This window comes from Erinaceus europaeus, chromosome 21 (assembly GCF_950295315.1).
Source record: "Erinaceus europaeus chromosome 21, mEriEur2.1, whole genome shotgun sequence".
Taxonomy (NCBI): domain Eukaryota; kingdom Metazoa; phylum Chordata; class Mammalia; order Eulipotyphla; family Erinaceidae; genus Erinaceus; species Erinaceus europaeus.
The window spans coordinates 27,340,829-27,365,618 of NC_080182.1; the positions used below are offsets into that span (position 1 = coordinate 27,340,829).

At 62.9% G+C, this 24,790-nt stretch overlaps 1 protein-coding gene across 6 annotated transcripts; it reads right to left on the reverse strand.

Annotated features, from left to right (window-relative positions):
• Positions 1-4: 4 nt before the first annotated feature.
• On the reverse strand, positions 5-23,366 carry GRIP2 (glutamate receptor interacting protein 2). Of its 6 annotated transcripts, none has more exons than XM_060180628.1 (23): positions 23,164-23,357; positions 13,037-13,117; positions 12,613-12,748; positions 12,256-12,401; positions 11,180-11,266; positions 10,744-10,819; positions 9,770-9,915; positions 8,810-8,957; positions 8,591-8,745; positions 8,165-8,314; positions 7,693-7,879; positions 7,203-7,348; positions 6,783-6,863; positions 6,544-6,607; positions 6,251-6,396; positions 5,957-6,101; positions 4,106-4,245; positions 3,649-3,825; positions 3,090-3,234; positions 2,747-2,840; positions 1,833-1,937; positions 1,325-1,471; positions 5-1,093 (listed from the first exon to the last, which is right to left on the reverse strand). In XM_060180628.1, the coding sequence occupies exons 1-23, from the start codon at positions 23,216-23,218 to the stop codon at positions 947-949; spliced, it is 2,904 nt and encodes a 967-aa protein (XP_060036611.1). In that variant the 5' UTR covers positions 23,219-23,357; the 3' UTR covers positions 5-946. The 6 variants fall into 6 exon arrangements, with proteins under 6 accessions (XP_060036611.1, XP_060036610.1, XP_016041040.1 ...); XM_060180627.1 differs by having other exon boundaries at positions 6,544-6,610; XM_016185554.2 differs by lacking the exon at positions 23,164-23,357 and adding an exon at positions 17,506-17,806 and having other exon boundaries at positions 6,544-6,610.
• Between the last annotated feature and the right edge of the window lie 1,424 nt (positions 23,367-24,790).

Below are 24,790 nucleotides of genomic sequence, written 5' to 3' on the forward strand. Positions count from 1 at the left end.
TCACTGAGTGTTTACAGAGTTTTATTTTAAAAAGTCCGTCTCTCCCCCCCCCCCCCCCCCCCCGTCACCCTGGGGGACAGGCGTGACACCAGAGCTTTAAGAAACCCACCTAGAAAAATACTTTACAGAGAATCTGCTCTGCTCAATCGAAAAAAAAATACAGCTCTGGGGGGGGGTGGGGGCGGCACCTGGAATGCATAGACAGATGGACCCTCCCTCCTGACCCCCAGACCAGAACACTGGGGCTCTTCCCCAGGGGTAGAGGTCCTCCAGAGAGCAAGGTACAGGGAGCAGGTGTGGGAGGGGGGGTATCAGTGGGAATGCTCCAGAGGGCAGACTAGCACCCCAGACTCCACCCCACTCCCCAGCACTGGGGGAGGAGGGCTGAGGAACTAGGGGTGAAAGATGGAGTGGGGCCCTCTCCCCTGGGGGCCATCCACAGGATCTGGCCAAGACAGACCCAGCTGGACCACACTGCCCGCCGCTATTCCTAGGTCCCTGGCCTGCGGGAGAGTGGAAGGACAGGTGCTGGTACTCTAGACCAGGCAGGAGGACTTCCTGCCAGGGCCCCCAAGCAGCATGGCTACCCTCCCTCCTGTTCTCCCTGGCCTTTCTCTCTGTCTCTGGCTTCTCTCCTCCAGTGAGGGCCGCCACCTCCACAGCATCTTCGGGGTCTCCGTCCCCCAGAGGCTCCGCACACAGCCCCACCCTGCTTCCTAGAGGCACTGACTGCTGGGTGTCCCATACCCACTCTCACGGGCTCCCCATAGCCTTTCCAGGGTGCCAGGGATCTCCTGGAGACTAACAGCAGAGAGGCCTAGCCCCCCACTACAAAGACCCTGCTGCCTGCCACTCCAACACACAGAATAGGGAGACAGGGACAGCAGGACTGATGGATTGACAGACAGAAGCGGCCAGCCGTGTCCTGGGGTGCCCCATACCAGGCTCAGAGCATCCGGGGGCTGCCAGGAGCATGGGGGACACTTGGGGCCAGCGGGCTCCGGCTGACGACCAGCTCCAGGACATCCCCCGCCCCAGCCAGCAGGGGCACTGCCAGGCGGCAGTCCAAGCCCCGTGTGCGCACCTGGTTCACCTGCAGACAGGACCCGAGCGCCTGGGTGGGGGCCACAGGAGGCGATCCCCAGGCAGGTTACCCCAAAAAAGTCCCCAGGCATGTGGTCCCCTCACCTAGTACCCCTACAACCTCTACCCTCAGGTGCCAAGCCTAGGTACAGACACAGGGCCTCACACAGGCATTACTCCCTTTCAGCACCCTCAGCACCCCTGACGGCACCCTCAGCACCAACAGCACCCTCCCCCTCACCTGCAGCACCCTGTCCAGTGGCCGCAGCCCCCCACGCTGGGCGGGGCCCCAGGGCCGCACGCTGTGCACAAACACGCCAGCCTGCTGGATGCCGTCGGACACGCTGAAGCCAAAGTCCTCCCGCCAGGGATCCCTGCGCAGGGTCAGCTGGGGGAGGGGGGCATCCTGGGTGACCAGTCCAGAGACTCTCAGGGGGCCAGCCCCTCCCACCTGGCCTCCACACCTGACTTCACCCCACCCAGTCCTCCACTGACCCTCTGCCCACCCAGGCCACAGCTGGCCCCAAGGTGGGGGGTGGTCCCTACAGCTGCCAGGTTGGCCTTCTGGACTTTACAGCCTGACTCCCCAGGCCTGGCCCCCTCGGCCTAGGGGTCCATCCCCCAGCCCTCCCTCCTCCTCCCCTCCTCCCTCCCCTCCTTCCTCCTCGGCCCAGCACCCTCAGATCCCCACTCCCTCAGCCCCCAAGCCCCAGCTTCCCCTATCCTCAGTCCCCCAGTCCCCCACCCACCTTGTGCATCTCCAAGGGGGGGGCCTCGGGGGAGGCTCGCGCATCCTGGCTCCAGCTCCGGGGCCGGGGTCCCACACTCTGCAGGCCACCGGCCGAGATGGACATCTGCAAGGACACAGGATGCCCTCAGCCGCCTGACAGAGGGACACTCAGCCAACACTCAGACCCGTGCCTTCAGCCAGCAAGCCCACACCCCTTTTGGCTCAGGGTTCAGCACCCTGTGGCCACTCACCCTGCCTGCTGCACCCCAGGGCCCTGCCCAGAATGGGGGCACAGAGCAGCACAAGGCCCAGGGATCCTGGCAGAGGACCCCAGGGAGCTCCTCTAGGATTCCAGGGGCATCCAACAATGCCCATCAGGGAAAGCGGGGCTGTGGCAGGCGGGAAAACAGCTGACCATGCAGGAGGGGCCCCTAGAGCAGAGGGAGGTGGGTCCTCCAGGCCACTGACTCACCCACAGCTGACCCCAGCTTCTCCTCCATTGGGCCTCACCTCATGCCTCACCGTCCCCTGCTGTCTCCAGGCCATACACAGATGTGCTACAGACACACTGGGTGCTGGTCTGCACACACATGCTTCCACCCAGGAACACACAGGCACACGATGCACATATGCACGTGGAGACACATAAGTTCATGCAGACACAGACACACAGACACACATGGATACACAGACACACAGGCACATAAAGCACATGCAGACAAAAAGACACACACAGGCACATGTGCACACATGCAATGCAGACACACAAGGCACATGCAGACACCCATGCACACGTGTGTGCTCACCCACAGGAAGCAGCCATGCTTGCACACGTGTCCATGCAGTCAGCACACATGTGGCAGCCCTGGTGCAGGAAGGTCCCACAAGCTGGGGCAGACCTGGGAGCCTGTGGTTGCCATGCAGTGGCCATACCTCGAGTTCCTGCAGCAACTCCGACTGACCGCATGTCTGCAGGTCCTCCAGGGCCTCCCCCAGCGCGCGCCAGAAGGCCTCCTCGCGGGCAGGGCTGGGGGCAAAGGCCGTCAGTGGGCAGGGGGCAGAGAGCTTGTTGGACGGGGGCAGGAGGGTGGAGAACAGAGGGCAGGGGGTGGGGATGGGGTGCTCAGGAGGGCAGGAAGCAGGGAGGCAGGGGTGTAGGTGGACAGGGGGCATAAGACATCTGGGGGCAGGAGGGCAGAGGGCAGGGGTGCAGGGGGTGGGGCCACAGGGCAGGGTTCAGGTCTCCAGCCTGTGCCCCCCCCACGCACACACTGACCTGTCGGAAGGTGCCCAGTCATCCCTGTCCTTAAGGCAGGGGTCACCCACAGGGGCGGTGAGGGGCGGGGGGCTTCTTCGTGGCCGGCTGGGCGTCCACTCGCAGGTGCCCAGGCCCTGAGGTGTGGGCTGGGGCGTGTGAGTGCCTGGGGTGGGGGGTAGGGGGTGACCCCCAGATCAAGCCGGGACTGCCCCTGCTGCTGCCTCATCCAGCCTCTGCCCACCACCTTCTGGCCTCCATGAGTCAGCTCAAGGGACAGAGCTGTGAGGAGGTTGGCTCCCCGACTCCCGTCCACACATTCCTGGCCATGCAGATCCCATCCACTACGCCCCTGAGCGGGGGCTCCGCATTCCCTTGGCTGGTGGTCTGAGCACCCTGCGGGGGGAGGCTGCGCCAGAGGGCAACAGTCACGGGGGACATAACTCCATGGCTCCTCCAGTCTAAGCTGAATCTTGGGAGATCAGTGCCCCATGGTCTGGGGTGCAGGAGCCAGGCATGGGCTCTGACCTCCACCCCACATGCAGGCTGCAGGGCTCAATGCCATGCATGGGCTGCTCACCTGGCCCCCGACGGCCTCCTTCCGCAACAGAGCGCTCCCAGGAGTCCAGGGTGCTGTCCACACAGGGCAAGGTGGGCAAAGGGTGGGCAGCTGGGCCACCCCTGAGGGCCTCTGGGGGATCTTCGTCCACATCGCTGGACTCGCTCAGGCTGCCCGGCCTGAGGGGCATGAATGGGCCTGGAGGACAAGGGGTCACTGCCACCAGGCTTTGACCTCAAATGAGAGGGCAGCCCTGTCCACTTGTGTGACCCCCATCCTTCCTGAGTGTCCTGAGCTGTGACCCCAAGTCCCTAATTATTCCCACACATGATCCCATGTCCCTCCTGAGTGTCCTGAGTTGTGACCCCATGTCCCTCCTGAGTGTACTGAGCTGTGACTCTGCATCCCTCCTGTGAGTCCCCAACCATGGGGGCCCCAGGCTGAGGGTGCAGTGCCCCCAGGCCTGTCCTCGGCTCACCGTCCACCTGCTTCCTGATCCGCAGTGTGACGGTGTCCCCCGCTGCCTGCAGGAGTCGGATGGCCTGGCTCAGCGGCTGGCCCTTGAGGCTGACCCCGTTGATGGCCATGATGCGGTCCCCCACGTGGATGGCACCAGTCCTGGGGGGGGACAAGGAGTGGAGCTGAAGCCCAGGAAGGTCTGCCTTTGGGGATCAGGACCCTGAAACCTGGCAACTCACAGCTGTGAGGGAGGGCAAGGCCAGTGTGGCTGCCAAGCCAGAGTTGAACCCCACACAGAGCCTGACCCCAGCCCCAAGCCTGACCCCAAACCTGACCCCAACCCCAAGCCTGACCCCAAACCTGACCCCAACCCCAAGCCTGACCCCAACCCCAAGCCTGACCCCAGCCCCAAGCCTGACCCCAACCCTGAGCCTGAGCCCAAGCTGGAGCCTGACCCTGACCCTGACCCTGAGCCTGACCTTGAGCCTGATCCCAACCCCACGCCTGACCCTGGCCTGACCAGGGAGCAGGTGTCCAGGTGAGAAGCGGCTCACCCCACACGCTGGAGCTGCCCAAGGCCCCTCTCATTTGGGTCAATTCCCTAATTTGCTTGCATTTCGTACCTATAACACAAGTGGGAGAACCTGTCTCAAAAAGCAAACTACCGTTAAAGGGTAGATGAAGGGAGTGGAATCACATACAGGACTCTCTTCTTCTCCCTCCTTCTCCCTCTCTCCCTCCCTCCCCCTCTTTCCCTCCTCCCTCTCCCTCTCCCCTTTCCCTTCCTCTCCCTCTCTCTCTCCCTCCCTTTTCCCCTCTCTCCCTCCCTTTTCTGTCTCTCTCTCTCCCTCCCTGAGCCTCAGTTTCCCCAGAGAATGAGTATAGTTGCTAAGCCCCCCGCTGGCCTCATAGGGAGGCAAGGAGGCTGGGGAACAGTCCTGCCCAGCCAGCACTCATGTATTGGACAACCCCGGGATGATGCAAGGATCCAGGCAGTGCAGTGTCCAGCAGAGGGGACAGACTCACGGACGGATTTGGGGGGCAAACTCTGAGGAGCTCAGGACTTGCTCCTTTCCTCTGACAGGAAACAGATTTAAATGGTGGGGATTTTTTTTTTTTTTAGTTTCTTTTTTTTTTTTTTTAAGGCAGTGCAGCCCCCAGGCACTCAGGCCTGCCTGGTCAGGGGGGCATTTCTGAGGTGCCATCTGCCCAGGAGGTAGATGTGGCTGATCTGAGGGACCAAGAGGTCACTCTCTCTGGTCCTGTCCCCACAGTGGGGGGGAAGCACCCCAGCACCCATGGGCGCTATCCTGAGTGGACGCCAGAGGCCTGGCCAGATCTGTGGCTGCTGCAGTCTGCCAAAATGCCAGCAGGGGGTGCACAGGGACCAGTTTCACAGACCCTGCCAGCCTGCCCCTGCTCCTGGCCATCTGGCAGTCCTGGCCCCTTCCCCAGCCCCACCCACCCACACAGGGGACATGGTCACCTCCCTGCAGCTCTCCCTCCCACTCATATGGGACCCCTCCTCCAAGCTGCCAGCTCAGGGGACATGGGGGGGAAGGATGGCAAGGGACAGGCCCCCGCAGCCCCCCAGGAGACCCTGTGGTGCAGGGACACAGCATCCCCACAGGAGTTCACTAAGACAAGGCAGGTGGCTGTCCCATTGGCTGGAGGGGGCAGGAGGCTCACAGCGGGCCGCATGCCACCTAAACTGATGTCACCAGACTGTGTCACCCAGGCCCCAGTGTCCCCAGAGCATCAGCGGTAAGTGAAAGGTCAACATGTGATTTTTGTGAGGCAGAGCCCAGCTCAGGCCCAGAGAGTCCCCTGCCTCCCAGCCCCCAGCACCTAGCTCCCCCAGCCCCACTACCTCTCCGCCAGGCCACGTTTGGTGAGGCCTGAGATGACGATGGGGTCGAAGGGCTCCTCGGTGCCGGAGATGGTGATGCCCAGGGGTCCCCCGTGTCGCTTTAGCTCCACCGTGTAGCTGATGGCCCCCGTGGCCTCCTGCTCGTCTGCAAACAGCCATCAAGGTCAACGCCAGGGTCCCCCTGCCCGTGAAGAGGGCGGGGTCTGGACAGATGTGGGGCGGGGCCTTGCGGGGCGGCGGGGCGGGGCTGTGAACCCGAGATGAGCGTGGCCTGGGCGGGGACTTGGCTCTCACCTGAGTTGTCCTCATCCTTCCGGATCTTGAGCGTCACCAGGTCCTGGCTCTGCTGCAGGATCTGCAGGGCCTCGTCCAGGGGGCAGCCGTCCAGCCGCGTGCTGTCGATCGCCAGCAGCTTGTCCCCTGGCTCTAGGGTGCCTGTCCTGCGGGGGGTGAGCCTGGCTCTGCTCCGGCCCACCCCTCATTAGCGCTCCCGCCTTTCCCTCCGTGCACCTGCCCACCTCCTTATGCACCACCCCCCTGCCCGCACCCTCTGTCCACCCAAGCCGCACCCCTGCCCTAGAAGGTACCTGTGGGCCACGCTGCCCCTCTTGATGTCCGAGATAATCAGGGGCTCCCCTCGCTTCCTGTTGGCTGCTGGGGGCGGGGGAGCCCTGAGTCCCGACTGGGGTCCGCACCTCAGGGCGGGGCGCCTAGGCTCCCCGCTGACCTCCCGTCAGCAGCCTGACCGGGCCTGTCACCCCAGGTGCAGCAGGGGCACCGATGCCGGCCTCCAGCGTCCCCATCAGGGTCCCCGCCCGGAACTCACGGCTGATGGTGATGCCCAGCTCCACGCCGCTCCGATGGGGCAGCTTCACCAGGAAGGTGCCGCTGCTCGGGACCACGGACTCTGTCCCGATAGACAGATGGACTGTGAGCCAGGGAGGAGCCGCAGCCCTCTGCTCAGCTGGGGCCACCTCCCAAGCATCCGCTTGCTTTCCCCACCTGGTGGGAGAGGGAGCTGAGGCAGGGCGAGGGGGGACGAGCCCAGCACCCACCAACAGGGGGCGGAGGGAGGGGTGGTGGGGTTTTGGGGGTGGGCTCCAGCCTCACCCGCCCAGCTCAGCCCTAGAGTGACCGAACACCTGCCCAGAGGCCTTTCCCAACCTTTGGGGAAACTGAGGTAGGCGTAGGGGGGGGTCCCCTACTGCAGAGGAGCGGTCTGTCCCTACCCGGGGGTCCCCCTCACCCGCCACGTCGAACTCGATCTGCAGCGCCACCTGCTGGGCCAGCGCGGCGTCGCGCAGGAGCTGGCGTGCCTCCTCCAGGCTCCCGTCCTCCGTGGGGACCCCGTTGACCGCCAGCACGCGGTCCCCCACCTGCAGCAGCCCGCACCTGCCCGGGTCGGCAGGGAGGAGGCTGCGCTGGGGGCGGGGCGGGGCGGGGAAGGGGCAGGATGCACTGGGGGGGCGGGGCGGGCATCAGGGACCCCCTAGTGGATGAAGCTGAACCCGGGTCCCCTACTGGGTAAAGCTGTGGCATCCACTGGTGGGCGGGGCCTTACCCAGTGGGTGGAGTCGGAGACTTTCCCCCCCGGTGGGCGGGGCCTGTGTTGGTGGGGCAGGGCCTTGCCTAATGGGCGGGGTCAGGAATTCCTTGGCAGGCTTGGCCTTGCCCAGTGAGCCGGATCAGGGATTTCCCTGGTGGGCGTGGCTTTGTCCGGTGGGCGGGGCACTCACCTCTCAGCCGGGCTGTCCGGCTCAATGGAGCCCACCAGGGCGGGCGAGGACAAGGTCTCGGTGGCGAAGACGCCACCTTGCAGCTGGAGACCGAAGCCGGTGAGCGGGTCTCCACGAAGCAGGACCTCCGTGGTCTCTGTGTGCACCACCTGGCCGCCCAGGCCCAGCACGCTGGATGCCAGGGATACTGTGGGGTCGGGTCACTCAGGGGCGGCCCAGCCACCACCCAGCTTAGCCTCCCTGCCAGAGCCACCTGGAGCCTGGGGGCCATTCTGACTCTCAGATTGTCTTCTGGGAGGGAGGGTGGAAGAGGGAGATCCCGCCGCTGCCCACGCCATGTCATACAATGTGGCTGCCACTCTGGTATGTGTCCCCCACCCCAACCCAGGGCTTGTCCCCAAATGCCCCCTGCTCTTTGGCAGGCCTGGTTCCAGGCCCTTAGGCAGCACACTATTTGGGGTTCAGAGCTCACACGAACTCCTGTGCTCCTGTTTTCGGGCTCTACTGTGCCCCATGGTGGTCCGGGGGCTCATGGGCTGGGGTCTCCGGGTCAAGGTGCCAGGGGTGGTGCAGGGAAAGGCATGGTTCAGCGTAGGCGAGGGAAAGGGAGTCGAAGCCAAGGCTGGGGAGAGGAGAGCACCCCGTGAGCCCCTCAGCCCCCTCGGGACACCCACCTCCATATTGGGACCACAAGACCCCAGGGATGGGGCCCTTATCCTGATAGGCTGGGGTCCCCCCCAGACTCTGGATGCACCCTGCAGGGGTTGGGGACCTTTATTCCTCTGCCCCCCTCTCCCCGACCCTGGATGCACCCTTCTGAGGTGCAGTTACAGTGGCTCTGGTCCTAGGCCGGGATGGCACCACTTCTGGGACACCCACTTCTCCCAGGGGCACCCACCTCTTCCGGGGGCCCTCCGTGGCGCAGGCAGCACTTCCAGTCTCACACTCGGACCTGAGCGTGCCAGCAGCCGCATGGCCTCAAGGGGGGAGCAGTGCTCGGTGCTGGTGCCATCGATGGAGAGGATGATGTCCCCAGGGTGCAATGTCCCGCTCCTGCGGACATGGGGGTCAGGCGTGTCCCGGCTGCCCGCCCAGCCTCCCCCCTACAGCTGCTCACCTGTCCGCCAGGCTGGCTGCCCTGATGTGCTCCACGGCCACACCCGGCCTGCCGAGGTTGGAGCCCGGGGCCAGCGAGATGCCCAGTGCTGAGCCTGGGGGCCTTGGCAGCTCCACTAGTAGGGGCCCTGGGGCACCTGCCGCCACGTCTGGGGGGGAACCTCAGCTTCCAGCCTGCACAGCCACCCCACCGCCAACCCGGGGAAGGTGGAGGCTGGTTCCCAGGTCTCAGCTGAGTGAGTTAAACACGAACCTTCACACACAGGGGGGCTTGCAGGGGGTCGGCTCAGCAACAGAAAGCAGGCCTTGCAGCCCTGCAGCCCTCAGAGCCCCACCTGCCCAGCCTCCCACTCATGACAGTAAATGAACTGAATTAATAGAAAAGGGCATCCACACCTCCCCCCAGGGGCTCAGAAAAATAGGTGACAAAGCCAGCCCCCCCGGGCCAGGCGGAGCACCTGGCTGAGCACCAGTCAGGATGACAGGGACCCGGTTTGAATCCCCCACACACCCATTCACACCTGCAGGGGGGAGCTTCCCTAGCGGTGGAACAGAGCTGCCGGGTCTCTTTCTCTCTGTCTCCCTGCCCATTTCTCTCTGTCCTGTCAAATAAAACAGCCACCATACCTCCCGCCTCCCCAGTGTCCCAACAAGTGGATCAGGCTGCTGCCCCTCACCTGACCTTTCCACTTGGTCCCCCCTCACCTGAACCATGGCCCTCCTCACCTGCTCCCTATCCCCCCACCTGTCCCGAGCCCTCTCCTGGTCCCTTCAGCCCTCCACCTGCCCCCAGGGCCCTCACCTGGCCCCCATCCTCCCACTCACAGCCCCTCATTTCCCCCCTCCCACGCCCAGACCATCACCTGGCCCTCCCTATCCTCCCACCTGTCCCCCATTCCCCCCACCCTCAGGTCATCACCTAGCCTTCCCTACCCCTCCATCTGCCCCCCCAGCCCCTCACCTGGCACGGCCACGTCATATTCTATGTGGAGCAGGGCCTGCTGGCCGCAGTGCTGCAGGGTGGCGAGAGCAGCCGCATGGCTGACCCCTAGCAGGGAGACCCCGTCTACTCCCAGCAGCCGGTCACCCACTTTCAGGGAGCCCTCCCTATGGGAAGGTGGGTCAGTGGGGGTGGGAGGACAGGGAACAGGGCAACAGGGGACAGCAGGACAGGGGGACAGGGAGACCCCACCCACTCCTAGCAGCTGGTCTCTCACCTTCTGGGAGCCCTCCCTGTGGGGGTGGGGGACAGAACAAACTGGGGGGCAGGGGAATAGCCCTGCAGTGACAGAGGGACACTTGGGGGGAGCAGAGTCCTCAGGGTCTACACAGTGAATGACCTGTGTGAAGGGCTGGATCACATCACAGCTCCCCTGGGGCTGAGCCCAGTCCCCCCACCCCATCGTGGCCCCCCTAGGACTGAACCCCACCCCCATCACAGTCCCACCCCAAAAGTGGGGGTGAGGGCTCCCAGCCTGCCAGGGCCACATGGCCTCAAGGACCCTCCAAGGCCCTGTCCCCTTCAGCAGTGATTCTATTCTGGTGGCCAGTGGCCTGGAGCCAGTGAGGGTCAGCTGGGGTCATTGGGTCTGGACACGCCCCACCCTCCCTGGGGGCCAGGCCAGCTGTGGCCAAGCTATTCTGGGAGGACTCTGAATAGCTGGACACCGGGGACATTCTGAGCTTCCTGCCCTGCTGCGGGGTCCTCTCCACGACCATGGGCCACTGGATACCTTCCAGTGGGGCCGAGAATGGATGTCTCACTGGGGAGAAGCCTAGGCCTGCTGGTGATTCCTCCCTGGCCTGTCCCATCTTGTCCCCTTTTCCTGTTCTCCTCAGCCTGTCCCCCTGGCCTGTCCCTCCCAGCCTGTCCCCTTGGCCTGTCCTCCTCGGCCTGTCCCCCCCCCACCCCCGCAGCCTATTGCCCTGGCCCACCTGTCTGCAGGGCCACCAGGACGCACCGAGGTCAGCACCAGCGGCCGAGACTTGTGTCCATCCTCCTGGGCGCCTCCTGTGGGGTTAGAGAGCCCTGTCCCAGGTCCCTAGCTTGTCCTAGCCCACAGTCAGCCAGCCCCTGTCCCCAGCCCCAGCCCCTCATCACTGTCCCCATCCCCAGCCCCTGTCACTCTCCCCGTCCCCAACACTCTGGTGGAAGATGTCAGATTCTTTCCTGTTAGGAAGTGACAGATGACAGACAGACAGAGATGACAGAGATAGAGGGACAGATGATAGATGATGGATGGATGATCGATATAGGTGATAGGTGGGTCAGACAGATGATGGATGATGAATGACAGACAGGTCCACAGATGCGCAGACAGCTGCCCTGACATCCCACAGAAGCTGAGCACATCCCATGGTGCCCCCTGACCTCTGAGCACGAAACCAAAGCTGCCGTCCTCCTTGTGTAGAAAGACATCCACCGTCTTGGGGGTGACGCCCGGGGTGAGCGCTGGGGCTGGGGATGGGGCACCCCAAATCCCTCAGCAGTCATCAGGCAGCCTTGTCCCCACAGCCCACACCAGCACAGCGGTGACCAGTGAGGACCCTGGTTGTGTCCAGGTGGGAGGTCGGGCTGGGGCTTGGGGGGGGGTAGGGTCTGGGGGAGAAGGAGCCTGGGGGGGCAGAGTCTGGGGGCATGGAGGAGGAGCAGGACCTGGGGGAGCAGGACCAGGGTGGGAGCAGGGCTTGGGTTTTAAAAAGCTGGACCTTTTGAGCTTCTGCTCTCTGCCCAGATCACCATGTGATCACCAGGTAAGTGTCTGCCTTCTTTCCCCCTCATGTCCTAACATGTGAATGTTCTTTCCCTAATAAAAGTTTAATGTGCCTGAAAATCATGCTCTCTCTTCAATTCTTTGCTGAGAAAATGTGACAGACTTTATAATATTAGGGGAATAAACGTCTCCCCCCTTTCCCCTTAATCACAGGGACCTGGGTAGGGGCAGGGCCTGAGGGCCAGGGCCTGGGGAGGTAGGAACCTGTGGGGGAGGTCAGGGTCTGGGGGGCTACCCTCAGCCAGAAGGCTCACTAATTAGAGAGAGCACAGAGGGCAGTAGTAGCCTGAGGGGGGTGGGGGGTGGATGTGACTGAGGGCATTTGGAGGTGATGGGGGAGGGGCTGGAAGCTGTGGCCCCACCTCAGCATGAGACCAGGCAGCTGCAGGCAGTGGGAGGTTTGCAGGGCCCCCCCAGTGGGCAGTGGGGTAGGCATCCCTGGGAGCCAGTAGGGAGCATTGGATGAGGTGTCCTCAGAGGGCAGGGGGTATCCCTGGGAGCAGGGGGTGAACAGGGGGTATCCTTGGGGGCAGGGGGCAGGTGAGGGGGCAGGGGCACATCCCTGGGAAAAGGGAGGTGTCCCTGGGGGCAGCAGGGGTGGGTAGAGAGTGTCTCGGGGGGCAAAAGGTGGGCAGGGCATCCCCAGGGGCAGGAGGGGCAGGTGGGCACCCACCAGGTGGGGGCAGCTCATACTGCACCTCCAGCACCACGCGGCCGCCCACATTCCTTAGCAGAGAGACAATCTCCTCGTGCCGAAGCCTGGCCAGGCGGATGCCGTTCACAGACAGGATATGGTCGCCCACATTCAGCAGGTCACTCCTGGAGGCCAGACAGAGCATGGGGACCGGCCCATATGCCCACCCACAGCTCAGGGTGCTGAGGTATCTCAGGGCCAGATACCACCTGCCAGGCCACACAGTGTCAGAGAGAGAGCAGGGACTCTCAGGGCATCTGAGCCAGGGTCTGGCACCTGAGGCCGAGCCTCCACACCCGCCTACCCCCCACCCTCATAGCCCCTGGCAACTCTCACCTGGCTGCCAGCCCCCCGGGTCGCAGGTTGGAGACTCGGGGTTTGCCATCTTTGTCAGTGCCCCCAGAAATTGTCAGGCCTAGCGTGCTGCCTTCCTTCTTGGTCAGCTCCACCACTGTGACTCCCCGGAATTCCTCTGTGGACAGTGGGTTGGGCAGGGCTGTGGGGTGTCTCCTCTCTCAGCACCATGCACAGCACCCAGGGAGCCCCATAGAGGGTAGGCAGTGCTATGGGGCCTCTCCTCTCTCAGCACCATGCACAGCACCCAGGGAGCCCCATAGAGGGTGGGCAGGGATGTGGGTCTCTTCTCTCTCAGCACCATGCACAGCACCCATAGAAATTCATGGAGGGTTGGGCATGTGGCCATGTGGGGCCCTGAGGCCCACCCCCCTATGCAGAGGAGGAGAGAGAGAGAGATTAGTACCTGGGATGCTTTGTCTGCGCCAGGCCAAGGCACCCTCTGTTCCCCCGGCATCCCTGCCACCTTTGGAGTAGGGCCCATCATCTGGGGGGGGGGGGTAGAGGGAGAAGGAAGAAGAGGGAAGAGGTGGAGAGAGGAGCTTGAGGTCATTCAGGCTGACCCCTCCTGTGGAGCCCCCCTCCCCTGGCCTGCAGCACCCTTCCTGCCACCAGCCCTAGGTCCCTGGGTGGTCTCGTGTCTGCAGGGAGCAACTCACAAGGCAAGACAACCCCCAGCCACACCCCTGCAGGCTCCCTGCCCCCAACACCGACCTCTATCCATCAGGCAGCCTGCCCCAGTCCAGTGCTGAGTCCTCCTCCCCCCTCCAGTGCTGAGTCCTCCTCCCCCCTCCAGTGCTGAGTCCTCCTCCCCCCTCCAGTGCTGAGTCCTCCTGCCCCCCTCCAGTGCTGAGTCCTCCTGCCCCCCTCCAGTGCTGAGTCCTCCCCCCCTCCAGTGCTGAGTCCTCCTCCCCCCTCCAGTGCTGAGTCCTCCTGCCCCTCCAGTGCTGAGTCCTCCCCCCCTCCAGTGCTGAGTCCTCCTGCCCCCTCCAGTGCTGAGTCCTCCTCCCCCTCCAGTGCTGAGTCCTCCTCCCCCTCCAGTGCTGAGTCCTCCCCCCCTCCAGTGATGCCCCCCCTCCCACCCCACGTCTGCAGCCTGTTACCCAGCTTTGCCCACTGGATCCGTTTGCCTCAGTGCGGCTGGGCTTCTTCCAGGGGGAGGAAGGTTTGGATGCCGTGCTCTGAGCACCCTCTGCCTCCAAGAATATTCCAGGCCCTTGGCACTCTGTCACCCCTGCCCTGTGCAAGCCACCTGCTTCCCAGGCCTGTCGACTTCCCAGGGTGCTTCACTGAGTCCCTTAACTCGTCAAATAACAAAGCTTTCTGCTATTGATGACCCCTTGCATTTAGCTAAAAGAGTAATAATAATAATAATAATAACGGGGCTGGGCAGTGGTGCACCAGGTTTAGCACACATACCATCATGTGCACGGACCAGGGTTCAAGCCCCTGGTCCCCACCTACAAAGGGGAAGCTTCATGAGTGGTGAAACAGGTCTGCAGGTTCGGGGGCTCGAACCAGGGTCCTTACTCCGGTCCTTGTGTTTTGTACCATGTGCACTTAACCCGCTGCTCTACCACCCAGACCCTCCCCCTTCTTCTTAAACTGTAAGATTAACACAAGTGGCTCCAGCTGACTGGAGCAAAGTTCCTACTGTCTTCCACCTCCTGTGAGAAGGACACCTCCTAACTACCCAGTGATTCCTTTTGGATTTTTCCTGTCTGGGATAAGATGGGTGTGTGGGAAGTTCAGCCCACAGTGGCTGCCCACGGTCAGGGGACAGAGATAACAGACAAGCCAGTGGCACCAGGGGAGAGCCCATGTCCCAGGTCTGGCGGGCTGCAGCCTGCAGGACAGTTAGAGGATGTGTTCAGCTTTCAGGAGTCAGGACTCTTGTACATGTTGGCAGGTTGTGGGTGCTGAGGCTGATCTTGCTCAGTCCCTGTGGCTTAAGTCTGTCTCCAGCCTCATGGAGGCCGCTCGCTGGTCAGAACATGGTCACAGGGTGACCTGTTACAGAATCGTAACCCATGAGCCACTAGGAGGCTCTGTGACCCAAACAGTGTCAAAGGGGGGACGAGGCCAGCCCGGGGTCAATTCCAAAGAGAAAAGTTGGGGTCACTTCTTCCTTCCCCTCTCCCCAGTGCACACAGGGCTTCCTCCCCCCTGTCACCCAGGTGGCCTGGTTGGTGGCCTGAGAATCTGCTCCTTCTGCCCCAGAGTCTGCTGACCAGCCAGACAAGGTGTCCCCTGTGCAGCTGGTGGCTGTGAGTGACTGTGGGAAGGTGGTCACTGTATAAAGGGCAGCGCCATGGTGCCCGGGGCCCTGAGTCCTGTGGACACGAGTCCAGCTGGACACGACTTCCGACTTCCTGCATCCCACCCTGTGGTGGGGGGGGTGTCCTGGCTCTCTGTCTCAGTACTGAGCTGAGTTCCTGAGGTGATTCTGAGTCCTGGTTCAATACTGGTCTGAGTCCCCTCCCCCTCCTCCCCTCCCCTCCCTTCCTCCCCTTTCTCCCTCCCCCTCCTTCTTCCTCCTCCCCTTTCTCCCTCCCCCTCCTTCTTCCTCCTCCCCTTTCTCCCTCCCCCTCCTTCTTCCTCCTCCCCTTTCTCCTTCCCCCTCTTCCTCTCTCCTCCCCTTCTGCCCTTCTCCCTCCTTCCTTTCTCCCTCCCCCTTCTCCCTTCTTTTTCCCCTTCTGCCCTTCTCCCTCCCACCCCTTCCTTCCTCCCCTCCTCTCCTTCTTCCCCCTCCTCCCTTTCCTCCCCCTCCTCCCCTTTCTCCCTCCCCCTCTTCCTCTCTCTCCTCCCCTTCTGCCCTTCTCCCTCCTCCCCCTTCCTCCCTCCCCCTCCTCCCTCTGCCCTCCTCCCCCTCCCTCTTCACCCTTCATCCAGACAAGCAATTACACGCCCTGAGTTGAAGGTTTTACAAAAACATCTTTCCCAGCAACTCCCAGCTGGAAGCGGCTATTTTTACCGCCTGCACTGAAGGCCCCCTGCTCCCCCAAGGACAGTGCCCCCCCTTCCTTCAGAAGGACCTTCACTTCTGGGGACCAGTGGGGGTGGAGGGCACCCTCGCACCCACGATGGCCCAGGCCACGCACCAGGCAGGTGGGTCTCCCGTGACCAGAGGAGAAGGGCTATGGGAGTCCCTCCCCTCCCCCTTCTACCCCTCACTCCTCTTCCTCCTTCCCCCATCCCCTCCCTCTCTCACTCCCTCTCTCCCTATCTCTCACTCCACCTTCCCCTCCTCCCACTCTCCTCCCCCCTTCTCTCCCCCTCCTCCTTCTCTCTCTTTCCTTCATAGAGAAAGTGAAGCCAGCACTGGTGGACTCTATGCCCAGCACCCACTTACAGCGGATGTGGCTATGCCCCAACTCTCCTAAGACAAGTGGAGCCCTTGATGCCCCTCACTCCACATGGGCTAGATGCCTGGAGGAGGGGCCTCATCCTGGCCCAGCCGGGCACTGGGAGACACCATTCTGAGGGTCAGGGCTGGCAGCACCCTCGGCCCAGTACCCACCACTCCCCAGCCTGCGCTCAGTGCCCCCCAACCCTCAGCCTGTGCCCAGTGCCCCCCAGGCTGAGCCCCCAGCCTGCACCCAGTGACAGCAGTCCCCAGCCTGTACCCAGTGACCCCAGCCTGCACCCAGTGTCCCCCAGACTGCACCCAGTGCCCCCCAGCCTGCACTCAGTGCCCCCAGTCCCCAGCCTGTGCCCAGTGCCCCCCAGCCTGCACTCAGTGCCCCCAGTCCCCAGCCTGTGCCCAGTGCCCCCAGCCCCCTAGCCCCCAGCCTATGCCCAGTGCCCCCTAGCCCTCACCCAGTGTCCCCAGCCTGCACTCAGTGCCCCCAGTCCCCAGCCTGTGCCCAGTGCCTCCAGCCTGCACCCAGTGTCCCCCAGCCTGCACTCAGTGCCCCCAGTCCCCAGCCTGCGCCCAGTGCCCCCTAGCCCTCACCCAGTGCCCCCCAGCCTGTGCCCAGTGCCCCCAGCCCCCTACACCCAGCCCCATACACCCTGCCTACACCTAGGCCTTTGCACCTGCAAGAGATATCATAGCACCTGTCACTACCAACGTCACCTGGGCTCAAACCCAGCCCCCTTTCAGGGCACAGGTGCCCACAGGAAGGGAAGAGGCAGGGACAGAGCGCAGGGGGCAGGGGCAGTGGGTGGCGGGTGGTGAGTGGTAGGCGGCAGGGGCAGCAGGTGGTAAGCAGGGTGGGCAGGGAGGGTGAGCAGGAAGGGGTGGGCAGTCGGCAGGGGCAGGGACGGCAAGTGGCAGGCAGGGCCTGTCCAGCCCTACAGCCTGCTCTGTGCAGTGGATGATGTCCTGTGGACCCATGAGGGGTCAGAATCACCAGCTCAGCTGTTGGGCCTTCAGCCAGTGGGGAGGGGGGTCAGAGCTGGGAAGCCATGGCCTTCAGCCACCTCAGTGGTCACTGAGGGGCCAACTGAGCCCCCACCTGCCCCTGGAAGGTGAAGGCACTCAGCCAGGCCACCTGGGCCAGTGTTGGCCAGGCCATGTTGGGGGCCCTGTCCACTAGTACTATCCTCCCCGACCTTTTCTAGAGAAATTGCACTAGGGACACAGATGGACAGAGCAAAAGGTGGACAGACAGACGAAGCACCCCCTAGGTCCCAGCCCGGGCACCCAAGGGTGTCACAGCATGGGGGCTGGGCATTCCCTCTTGGCACCTGCCCAGAGTCCAGAGCTTCCCATCCCTGCCCCTATGTGCCCATCACCCTGGGACAGTTCAGGGTTGGGGGAGCACAGCTAGGGGAGCCCTGGGGACCTGCCTGCTTGGGACAGAGCCAGCCCAGTGTCCTCCCCCTCCCATGTGTCCAGGCTCCTGAGCCCCTCAGCCTCCCCCCACTCACCGGTGTTCCCTGGGGGTGGGTGGCTGAGTCCACACAGCATGTCCAAGGCTGCCAGCTGCCAGCTCCCTCCTGGGGCAGCCCCTCTGTGCTGCTCCCCCCTCCTGAGCCTGGGAGCTGAGCCCCCCTCCCACTTAAAGGGACCGCAGCCCCTGCATGGCTGGCTCCCCCGGGGCTCTGTCCCCTCCCCATGGGTGGAATGTAGGGGCTTTGAGGCCACTCATGCCCCCCCAAAAGGGGGCCTCACCCCTGCCAGCTCTGCCTCACTGCCAGGGACTTGGGGGTGACTGTTCCCCTACTTCCACCCCAGCCCCTCCCTGGAGCATCTAGCTGGTCACCCCAGCTGGGCGAGGCCGAGGGCTTGATGGGCAGGGCCAGCCGGTCAGCTTCCGAGGCACTGCCCAGACTTTGCCAGGCCAGCCAGTGGGACCCAGCCAACCCAGGGTCCCCAGCGTCCCTCCCCCAGTCCCCAAGGTGAGGACAGCAGGCAGACTCCATGGGGGCATGGGGGATGGTGGGGGGCAGGGACATGGTGGGGGGCCTTGGATACACACTGGCTTTCCTCTGTTCTATGCGTAGCAGGAGAGAGTGGCCCATTGGTTAGGGACCCATGGCTTCTCTACTTTCCCCATGGGAATCCTCAGGGGGCCCCAGGGGCTGCCCCTCCCTGGGGTCACCCTCCCCTGACTGACCTAAGGGGTACCCTTCCCTGAGTCCACTCCCCTCCTGAGTGACCTCATCATCTCAACGAGGTCCAGGTCCTGGGCAGGTCCCATGGGAGAGCACTGGACTCTTGGGGGGATCAGAGGTGGGGGCACAGTACATAAGCTGGGCAGGCAGGGGACAGGGACCCTCCAGCAATGGTCAGGACAGACTGGCCATGAAGTCACAGCCTCTGTGCCCAGCTGTCACTCAGGGAGAGCTGGTGCCCAGCTCATGGTGTAGCTGTCAGGGTGGAGTGGGAACAGCGTAGAGAGCTAGACTCAGAGAGGGCACAGGTGGGCACAGGGTAGACACAGGTGGGCACAGAGAGGACAGAGTGGACACAAGGTGGGCAGAGCACAGGCCTGCCAGGTCCACCCATCCCATAGCCTGGCCAGCAGGGCTCATGGCCCCCCTGGCCCCATCCCTCCTCTCTCAGAGATCCCAGCCCCTGGGTCATCGTGGGTGGAACCCTGTGTGGGCTGGCCCAGGCCTCACCTGTCCCAGCAGCACCCCCACCCCAGAGGTCCATGGTCACCTCATCTGACAGAAAGGGACACTGAGGCACAGAGTCACAGTGGTCAGCCAGCTGCCTGTCCTCTCAGAGGACATGGAGGCCTCACTCTTGGGCATCCCAGGCTGCCCCCCCAGGGTGGGGACGGTCTGAGAGGTGGGCAACCCTTCTTGCACACATGGCCTGACCAGCACAGGGTAGGGGGCTCAGTGACCAGTGGTCAGGGCCTCTCTCTGCACATGCAAGGCAGTGCACCCTCACCCCATACCGAAGTGCCCCCCAGGGCCGGGGCAGGCAGGGACTCTGCCCCTGGTCCTGCAAAGCCTGGTCCCTGATGGGGGAGATAGACCATCTGGGACCCAGGGCCTCCTCCAGGCTTAGCAGAGCTAGGCAAGGCACATGTGAGCACACATATATACACAGGATTGCACACATGTACACATGGGACAACACAACATGCACATATAGGACCACACATGTGCTTGCATGGGGCCACGCAGATGACCACGTAAAACCATGTACATGTTTGTGTGGGACCAAATATATACATGGGGCCACACGTGTGTACACAAGGGACCACATGTGCACATGTGGGTTACATGTATACGCATGGATCATGTGCTTGTACGCATCAGAGCACATGTGTGTGCATTGTGACCACACGTGTACATGTGGGACCACACACATGCTGAAGCCCCAGCTCCCCTCCCCCCAACACTCCCTGTCCTGGCAGGGGACAGGAGAAAGGCAGGGCCTTCAGCACCTGAGGGAGAGACAGTCAGAAGGAGACAGAGACTTGGGGCAGAGACCAAACATGAAAGGATACAGGGCAGAGACAGCCAGAGACAGCCAGGCAGAGACAGCCAGGCAGAGACAACGAGAACAGGTAGGTGCCTGCACAGAGAAGAGACTCAAGCACAGATTCAGAAAGAAAGAGAACCCCAAAACCTCCAGTGGAGAAATGGGGAGGGACACCCTAGAAGACCCCCCATCCCACACTGTCTGGTCTTCCCCAGGTCCAGCCCCCCCCTACCCACCCCTCCACCTGGGTTCAGCATCTTGGGGCTCAGTACTTCTAGGCCAACACCTTGCCACACCCAGCCACCAGATGAGTTGAGGCTGCTGGGAGGAGGCAGAGGGGGCCCCACAGCCCAGCCGGGGATGAGGCTGGAGAGACGGAGGCTGCCCACCCCCTGGCCCCCGCTTCCACAGGGCAGGAGCTCCACAGCTGCGAGCCTCACCTGAGCCTAGGTGCCATCACCTGCCTCAGAAGTGTGTGTGTGTGTGTGTGTGTGTGTGCGCGGGGGTCCTGGGGGGATCTTGGGGCCCTGCAGTGACAGGACTAGAGGGATGCCACAGCCGCCACCTGCACAGCCTTCCTCTGCCCCAGCCCCAACTCCCAGCCCAATCCTCTTCACAGCCCAGACGCAGAAGATAGCCCTCCTGGGGGAGCCCCAAGTCTGCCAGCAACCCTGACACACTCCTGTGCCAGCAAGGAATCACACTCACACAGACACACACACAGACACATGGACACACACACAGACACATGGACACACACGGAGACGTGGATACACACAGAGAGACACAGAAACACACAGACACAGAGAGACACACAGACAGACACGCACACACAGAGAGACACACACTCACATGGACACATGGACACACACACACACACAGAAACACATGGACACATACACTTACACACATGTCCGGCCAGGACATCCACCCTCCCCTGGCACTGAGCACCCACAAGGACCGAGCATGACCCCTGCTGGCTGCCCAGGGATAAGCACCCAGTTGAACACCAGCCAGCGGCTCTGCTGTCTCCTGGGCAACCAGCAGACACACTGGTTCTCCGGGGTCACAGGGACACCTCCCCCACAGCTGCATTTGCTTACTCCTGGCCCCCCACAATTGAGCCCCCTCAGTATGGAGCTCCGCAGCCTCTCTGCCACCCTTCCCTTCCCTGGCAGATGGTGCCACCTTCCCCACCCACGTACCCTTGCAGACCATACAACCTCTGGGTATTGTCTGCCCTCCTCCTGCTGCCCCTGGCTGGGGAGTCCCTGTCACAAAGGCCTGTCCTGAGTGGTCCCCTGCTTGGTTCTGGCCCCTCTCCCCCATCCCCAGCCTTGCTCTGTCTCCTGCCTGGCTCTATCCCCCTGTCCCCTATCCCCAGCCTTGATCTGCCTGGCCCTGGCCCCAGCCTACCTCTGTACCTTGTCCCTGGCCCTTGTCCCTGGCCTGCCCCTGGACCCTACCAGGCTCTGTCCCTTGTCCTTGTCCCCAGCCTGGCCCTGTCCCCTGTCCCTGTCCTGTCCTTATCCCTGGCCCCTGTCCTCATCCCTGTCCCTGGCCTAGTCCTGTCCCCTGTCCCTGTCCCCGGCCCTCTTCTGGGCTCTGTGCTGTCCTAGTTCACCACTGGTGTGCTATAAACCATGAGGGTCTCTGTCTTGGGACTGTTTCCCCACAAACATGTGCTGAATGAACAGAATGCCACTGAGTCCTGGTTCCTGTGTCCCCGGCTCTCTAAGAAGAGATGTGGTGACCACGGCAAGCTGTCCTGGTGTGTCCCCACAGTCCAGGGGCAGGGAGGAAGGAGGAGTCAGGAGGCTTGAGGGAGCACACAGAGCAGCTGCCCCAGAGGCTCTGCCCCAAGTCCTCGTCCCCAGGCAGCGGGTGCTGAATGGGAGGGTCGGGTGGCTGCCGACAAAGCCACACTGGTGGCATGAAGCTGAAGTCCCACCTCAGTGTCTGCACCACCGCAGCCCTACAGGGACTTGGCCCATGTCCAGCCCTGGATGCTGCACAGTGACCAAGGTGCATCACTGAACAAGGTTGGTGCCCCTGGCCCTAGGCGAGAACCACACTGGCCACCCAGGCACCGTTGACCAAATGCCATGGAGGGAAAGGCCAGAGACTGGCTCTGTCCCAAGCACCTACCTGTGTGGCCCCGAAGGGGTGTGGGCAGTGGCTGGGGGTGGGGCCCAGGAGTCTGGGGTGGGCAGGTGGCCAGAGCTCTGTCACCCCAGCTCCTTCCTGCTGGCCACAGCTTCTCCTGAAGAAGATTCCTGAGGTGGCCTGTCCTCCCTGCTGTCCCCCTGAGGTGGCCCATCCCTTACTAAGACTGCCCCCCAGCCCTTCCTCCCCACCCCACTGCCCCCCTGAACTGTCCCGCCCTTCCCACCCTGGCTGTCCCCCTGAGGTGTCCAGTCCCCCACCCAGCTGCCCCTATGGCTCACACCCCCAGCCTCTCAGGGGGACCCAGCCCACAGGACCATTTCCCTCACAGTGCCACCTATGGTGCTGGGATTCCAGAGGCCCGTCCTCACGTCCTCAGGGTGCAGGGCAGAGAGCTGGGTCCCCCTGGGACAGGGAGGTGGCAGCACAGGCGCCCACCGACTGCCTCAAATGTCACCCTGGATTGAGAGCCTCTTAGACAAACAGGCACAGCTCACAGGACCCCTAACATGGGCACAGAGCACAGCCGCCCCCCCCACCCGCCCTCTGGCAGGGGTCAAACCCCCACTTGGGGGCAGCTGGGCCCCCCTGGCTTCTCTGGTTGAGAAAGGCAGGCAGGGGAGCAGGACAGTCCAGATGGAGCCCCTATGGGGAGGCAGGCTGGACACTGACCACTGGACAGGCCTGCTGGGGTGCTGGGGAGACCCCAAGACCTCACAGGGCACAGTCCTGAGGGGACGAAGACCAGCCCTGCTGAGTGACCTTGGGCTCAGACATTGTCGTCCTCTTGTCCTTGTCCAGAAAGTGAGTGACACCATCGCTGATGGGGTGGCCTCCTTAATGGGCCTCACTAAGCAGGGCACAGCCGCTGCCCCCCCCCCAATTTCAGGAACTCGGCTGGGGTGGGGGCAGCGTGAACCTCTACATGGGCACCCCCAAACTGGGGGAGGGGAAGATATAGCTGCTCCCGGAAGGGGACGCGCAGGTGGGGAGGAGGGCGCCCTGGGGGTTCCCGGCTGCAGCCCCCATCCCCTGCAGGATCCCAGCCTGAACCCGGGGACCCCCGCCGCCGCCAGCCCTGCTCACCCCGCCCGCTCCCAGATGAGGGGGTCTCGGTGGCCTGCAAGGAGCTTCGGCCCTCAGCTTCCGCGGGGAACCCCCCAGCCCCGCCCCCCCCCCGCCATCCTCACCCCTACACCCTGGTCCCCATGCCCAGCACCATGCTCAGTGAAGCCCCTCAAGGAGGCCACCCCCAGCCCTTCAGCGCCCGCCCCAAAATCCCGTCCCCCCTCCGCACCCCACGCACCCCAGCCCGCGGCACCCCCTGCACCCGCGCCTGCACCCCCGCATGACCGCAGGTCTGCAGCCACCCCCCGCAATGCTAAACCTGCGCCTCTCGCCCGGCCCCCAACACTCCCGCACCCTCGGATCTCTGCACCCCGCCCCTCTCGCCCCCTACACCTCCTCCTCCCCCCTACCTTCATCCGGCGGCCGCTGCAGGCACAGCGTGAGGCCCCGCCGCCAGCCCCGCATCCCTCGGCCCCCGGGCAGCGCCCCCCCCCGGGGCGGGGGAGGGGAGGAGAGGGGGAAGGGTGCAGGGGGCGAGGGGGCCTGAGGGTGGGGGCTGAGGCGGGGAAGGCGCCCCCTGCTCGCTCCGCCGCCCCGCGCTTCCCGGGGGGCGGGGCAGGAGGCGGGACGCACGCGGGGACCCCCCCAGCTTGCGGCTGCTCCCCAGCAATACCTGCCGCCCCAGCTGCGGTGGACAGGCCCTCTGGGGGGGCAGCGACCAGCTGGGGCACAGGCCAGGGGACAGTCACCAGTTGGGGGACAGGCCAGAGGACAGTGACCAACTGGGGGCAGTGACCAGCTGAGGGACAGGGCAAGGGACAGTCACTAGCTGAGGGAACAGGTCAGGGCGATAGTGGCCAGCTGGGGGACAGGCCAAGGGACAGTGGGGGACAGGTCGAGGGGGCAGGGACCAACTGATGGACAGCCTCCCCTAGTCTCTCCAGGCTTCCCCGAGTTGCTCAGCCCTGACGTCACCTTGGGCTGCCTCCCCACTCAGTGCTCACACTTTCTAACAGCTTTTTAAGTGAGCAAATAGAGACTGTCAGACTGAGACAGAGCCCAGAGCCCTGCTCAGCTTTGGCTGAGGGTGGTGCTGGGGATAGAACCTGGGGCCTCAGAGCCTCAGGCAAGAGTCTGCAGACCCCTGTTCCATCTCCTAGCCCAGTGAGTGAATAAATGGCACATGAGTGAGTGCAGAGACATGAATGACATGGAACTGAATGAATGTAAATAAATGAATGAGTTCATTAGTGCTCCGGTGACAGAACAAATGAATGTGTAAATAAGCAACTACAAATGAATGAAAAATGAATGAGAATGAGTAAGTGAGTGAATGAGTGAGTGAATGAATCAGTGAGTGATGAATGAGTGTGTGAGTGAATAAGTGAGTGACTGAATAAGTGAGTGACTGAATGAGTCAATGAGTGATGAATGAGTGTGTGAGTGAATGAGTGAGTGACTGAATGAGTGAGTGAATTAATAAGTGACTGAGTGAGTAAATGAATGAGTGACTGAATGAGTGAATGAATTTATGAATGAGTGAGTGAATGAATGAGTAAGTGAGTGAACCTCCAGAGGAGACAATGAATGAATTTATGAATGAGTGAGTGAATGAATGAGTAAATGAGTGAGTGAATGAGTGAGTGAATGAGTGAGTGAATGAGTGAGTGAATGAGTGAGTGAACCTCCAGAGGAGCCCTCCCTCTTGGAGTCCCCCAGGCTGCACCTGGCAGAGGTGACAACTGTTGCTGTCCCTGGGCCCAGGTGGCCGTGGAAGCTGCTGACAGGACATGGTAGCAGCTGTGCCCACTGCACCCCCTCTGCAGGTGAGGACAGGGGCTTGAACCTGAGTCCTTGCACTTGGTAACATGCGCTCTAGTGGGTGCACCCCACTGGACCCCTCTTCCTCTATTTCTTTTTTTATTTCTCCCTTATTTTATTTATTTTAATTGTTTTATTCTATTTTGGCTAGAACACAGGGAAATGAAGAGAGGAGATGGAGACAGAGAGACCGGTGCAGCACCGCTTTGCCACTTG

Coding starts and splice junctions, on each gene's coding strand:
- GRIP2 (XM_060180627.1), bottom strand. CDS start 23,218: ATGCGGGGCTGGCGGCGGGGCCTCACGCTGTGCCTGCAGCGGCCGCCG. Junction 3,826..4,105: donor GATCAGGAAGCAGGTGGACG/GTGAGCCGAGGA, acceptor CTTGTCCTCCAG/GCCCATTCATGCCCCTCAGG. Junction 1,094..1,324: donor CACTGGACAGGGTGCTGCAG/GTGAGGGGGAGG, acceptor TCCTGTCTGCAG/GTGAACCAGGTGCGCACACG.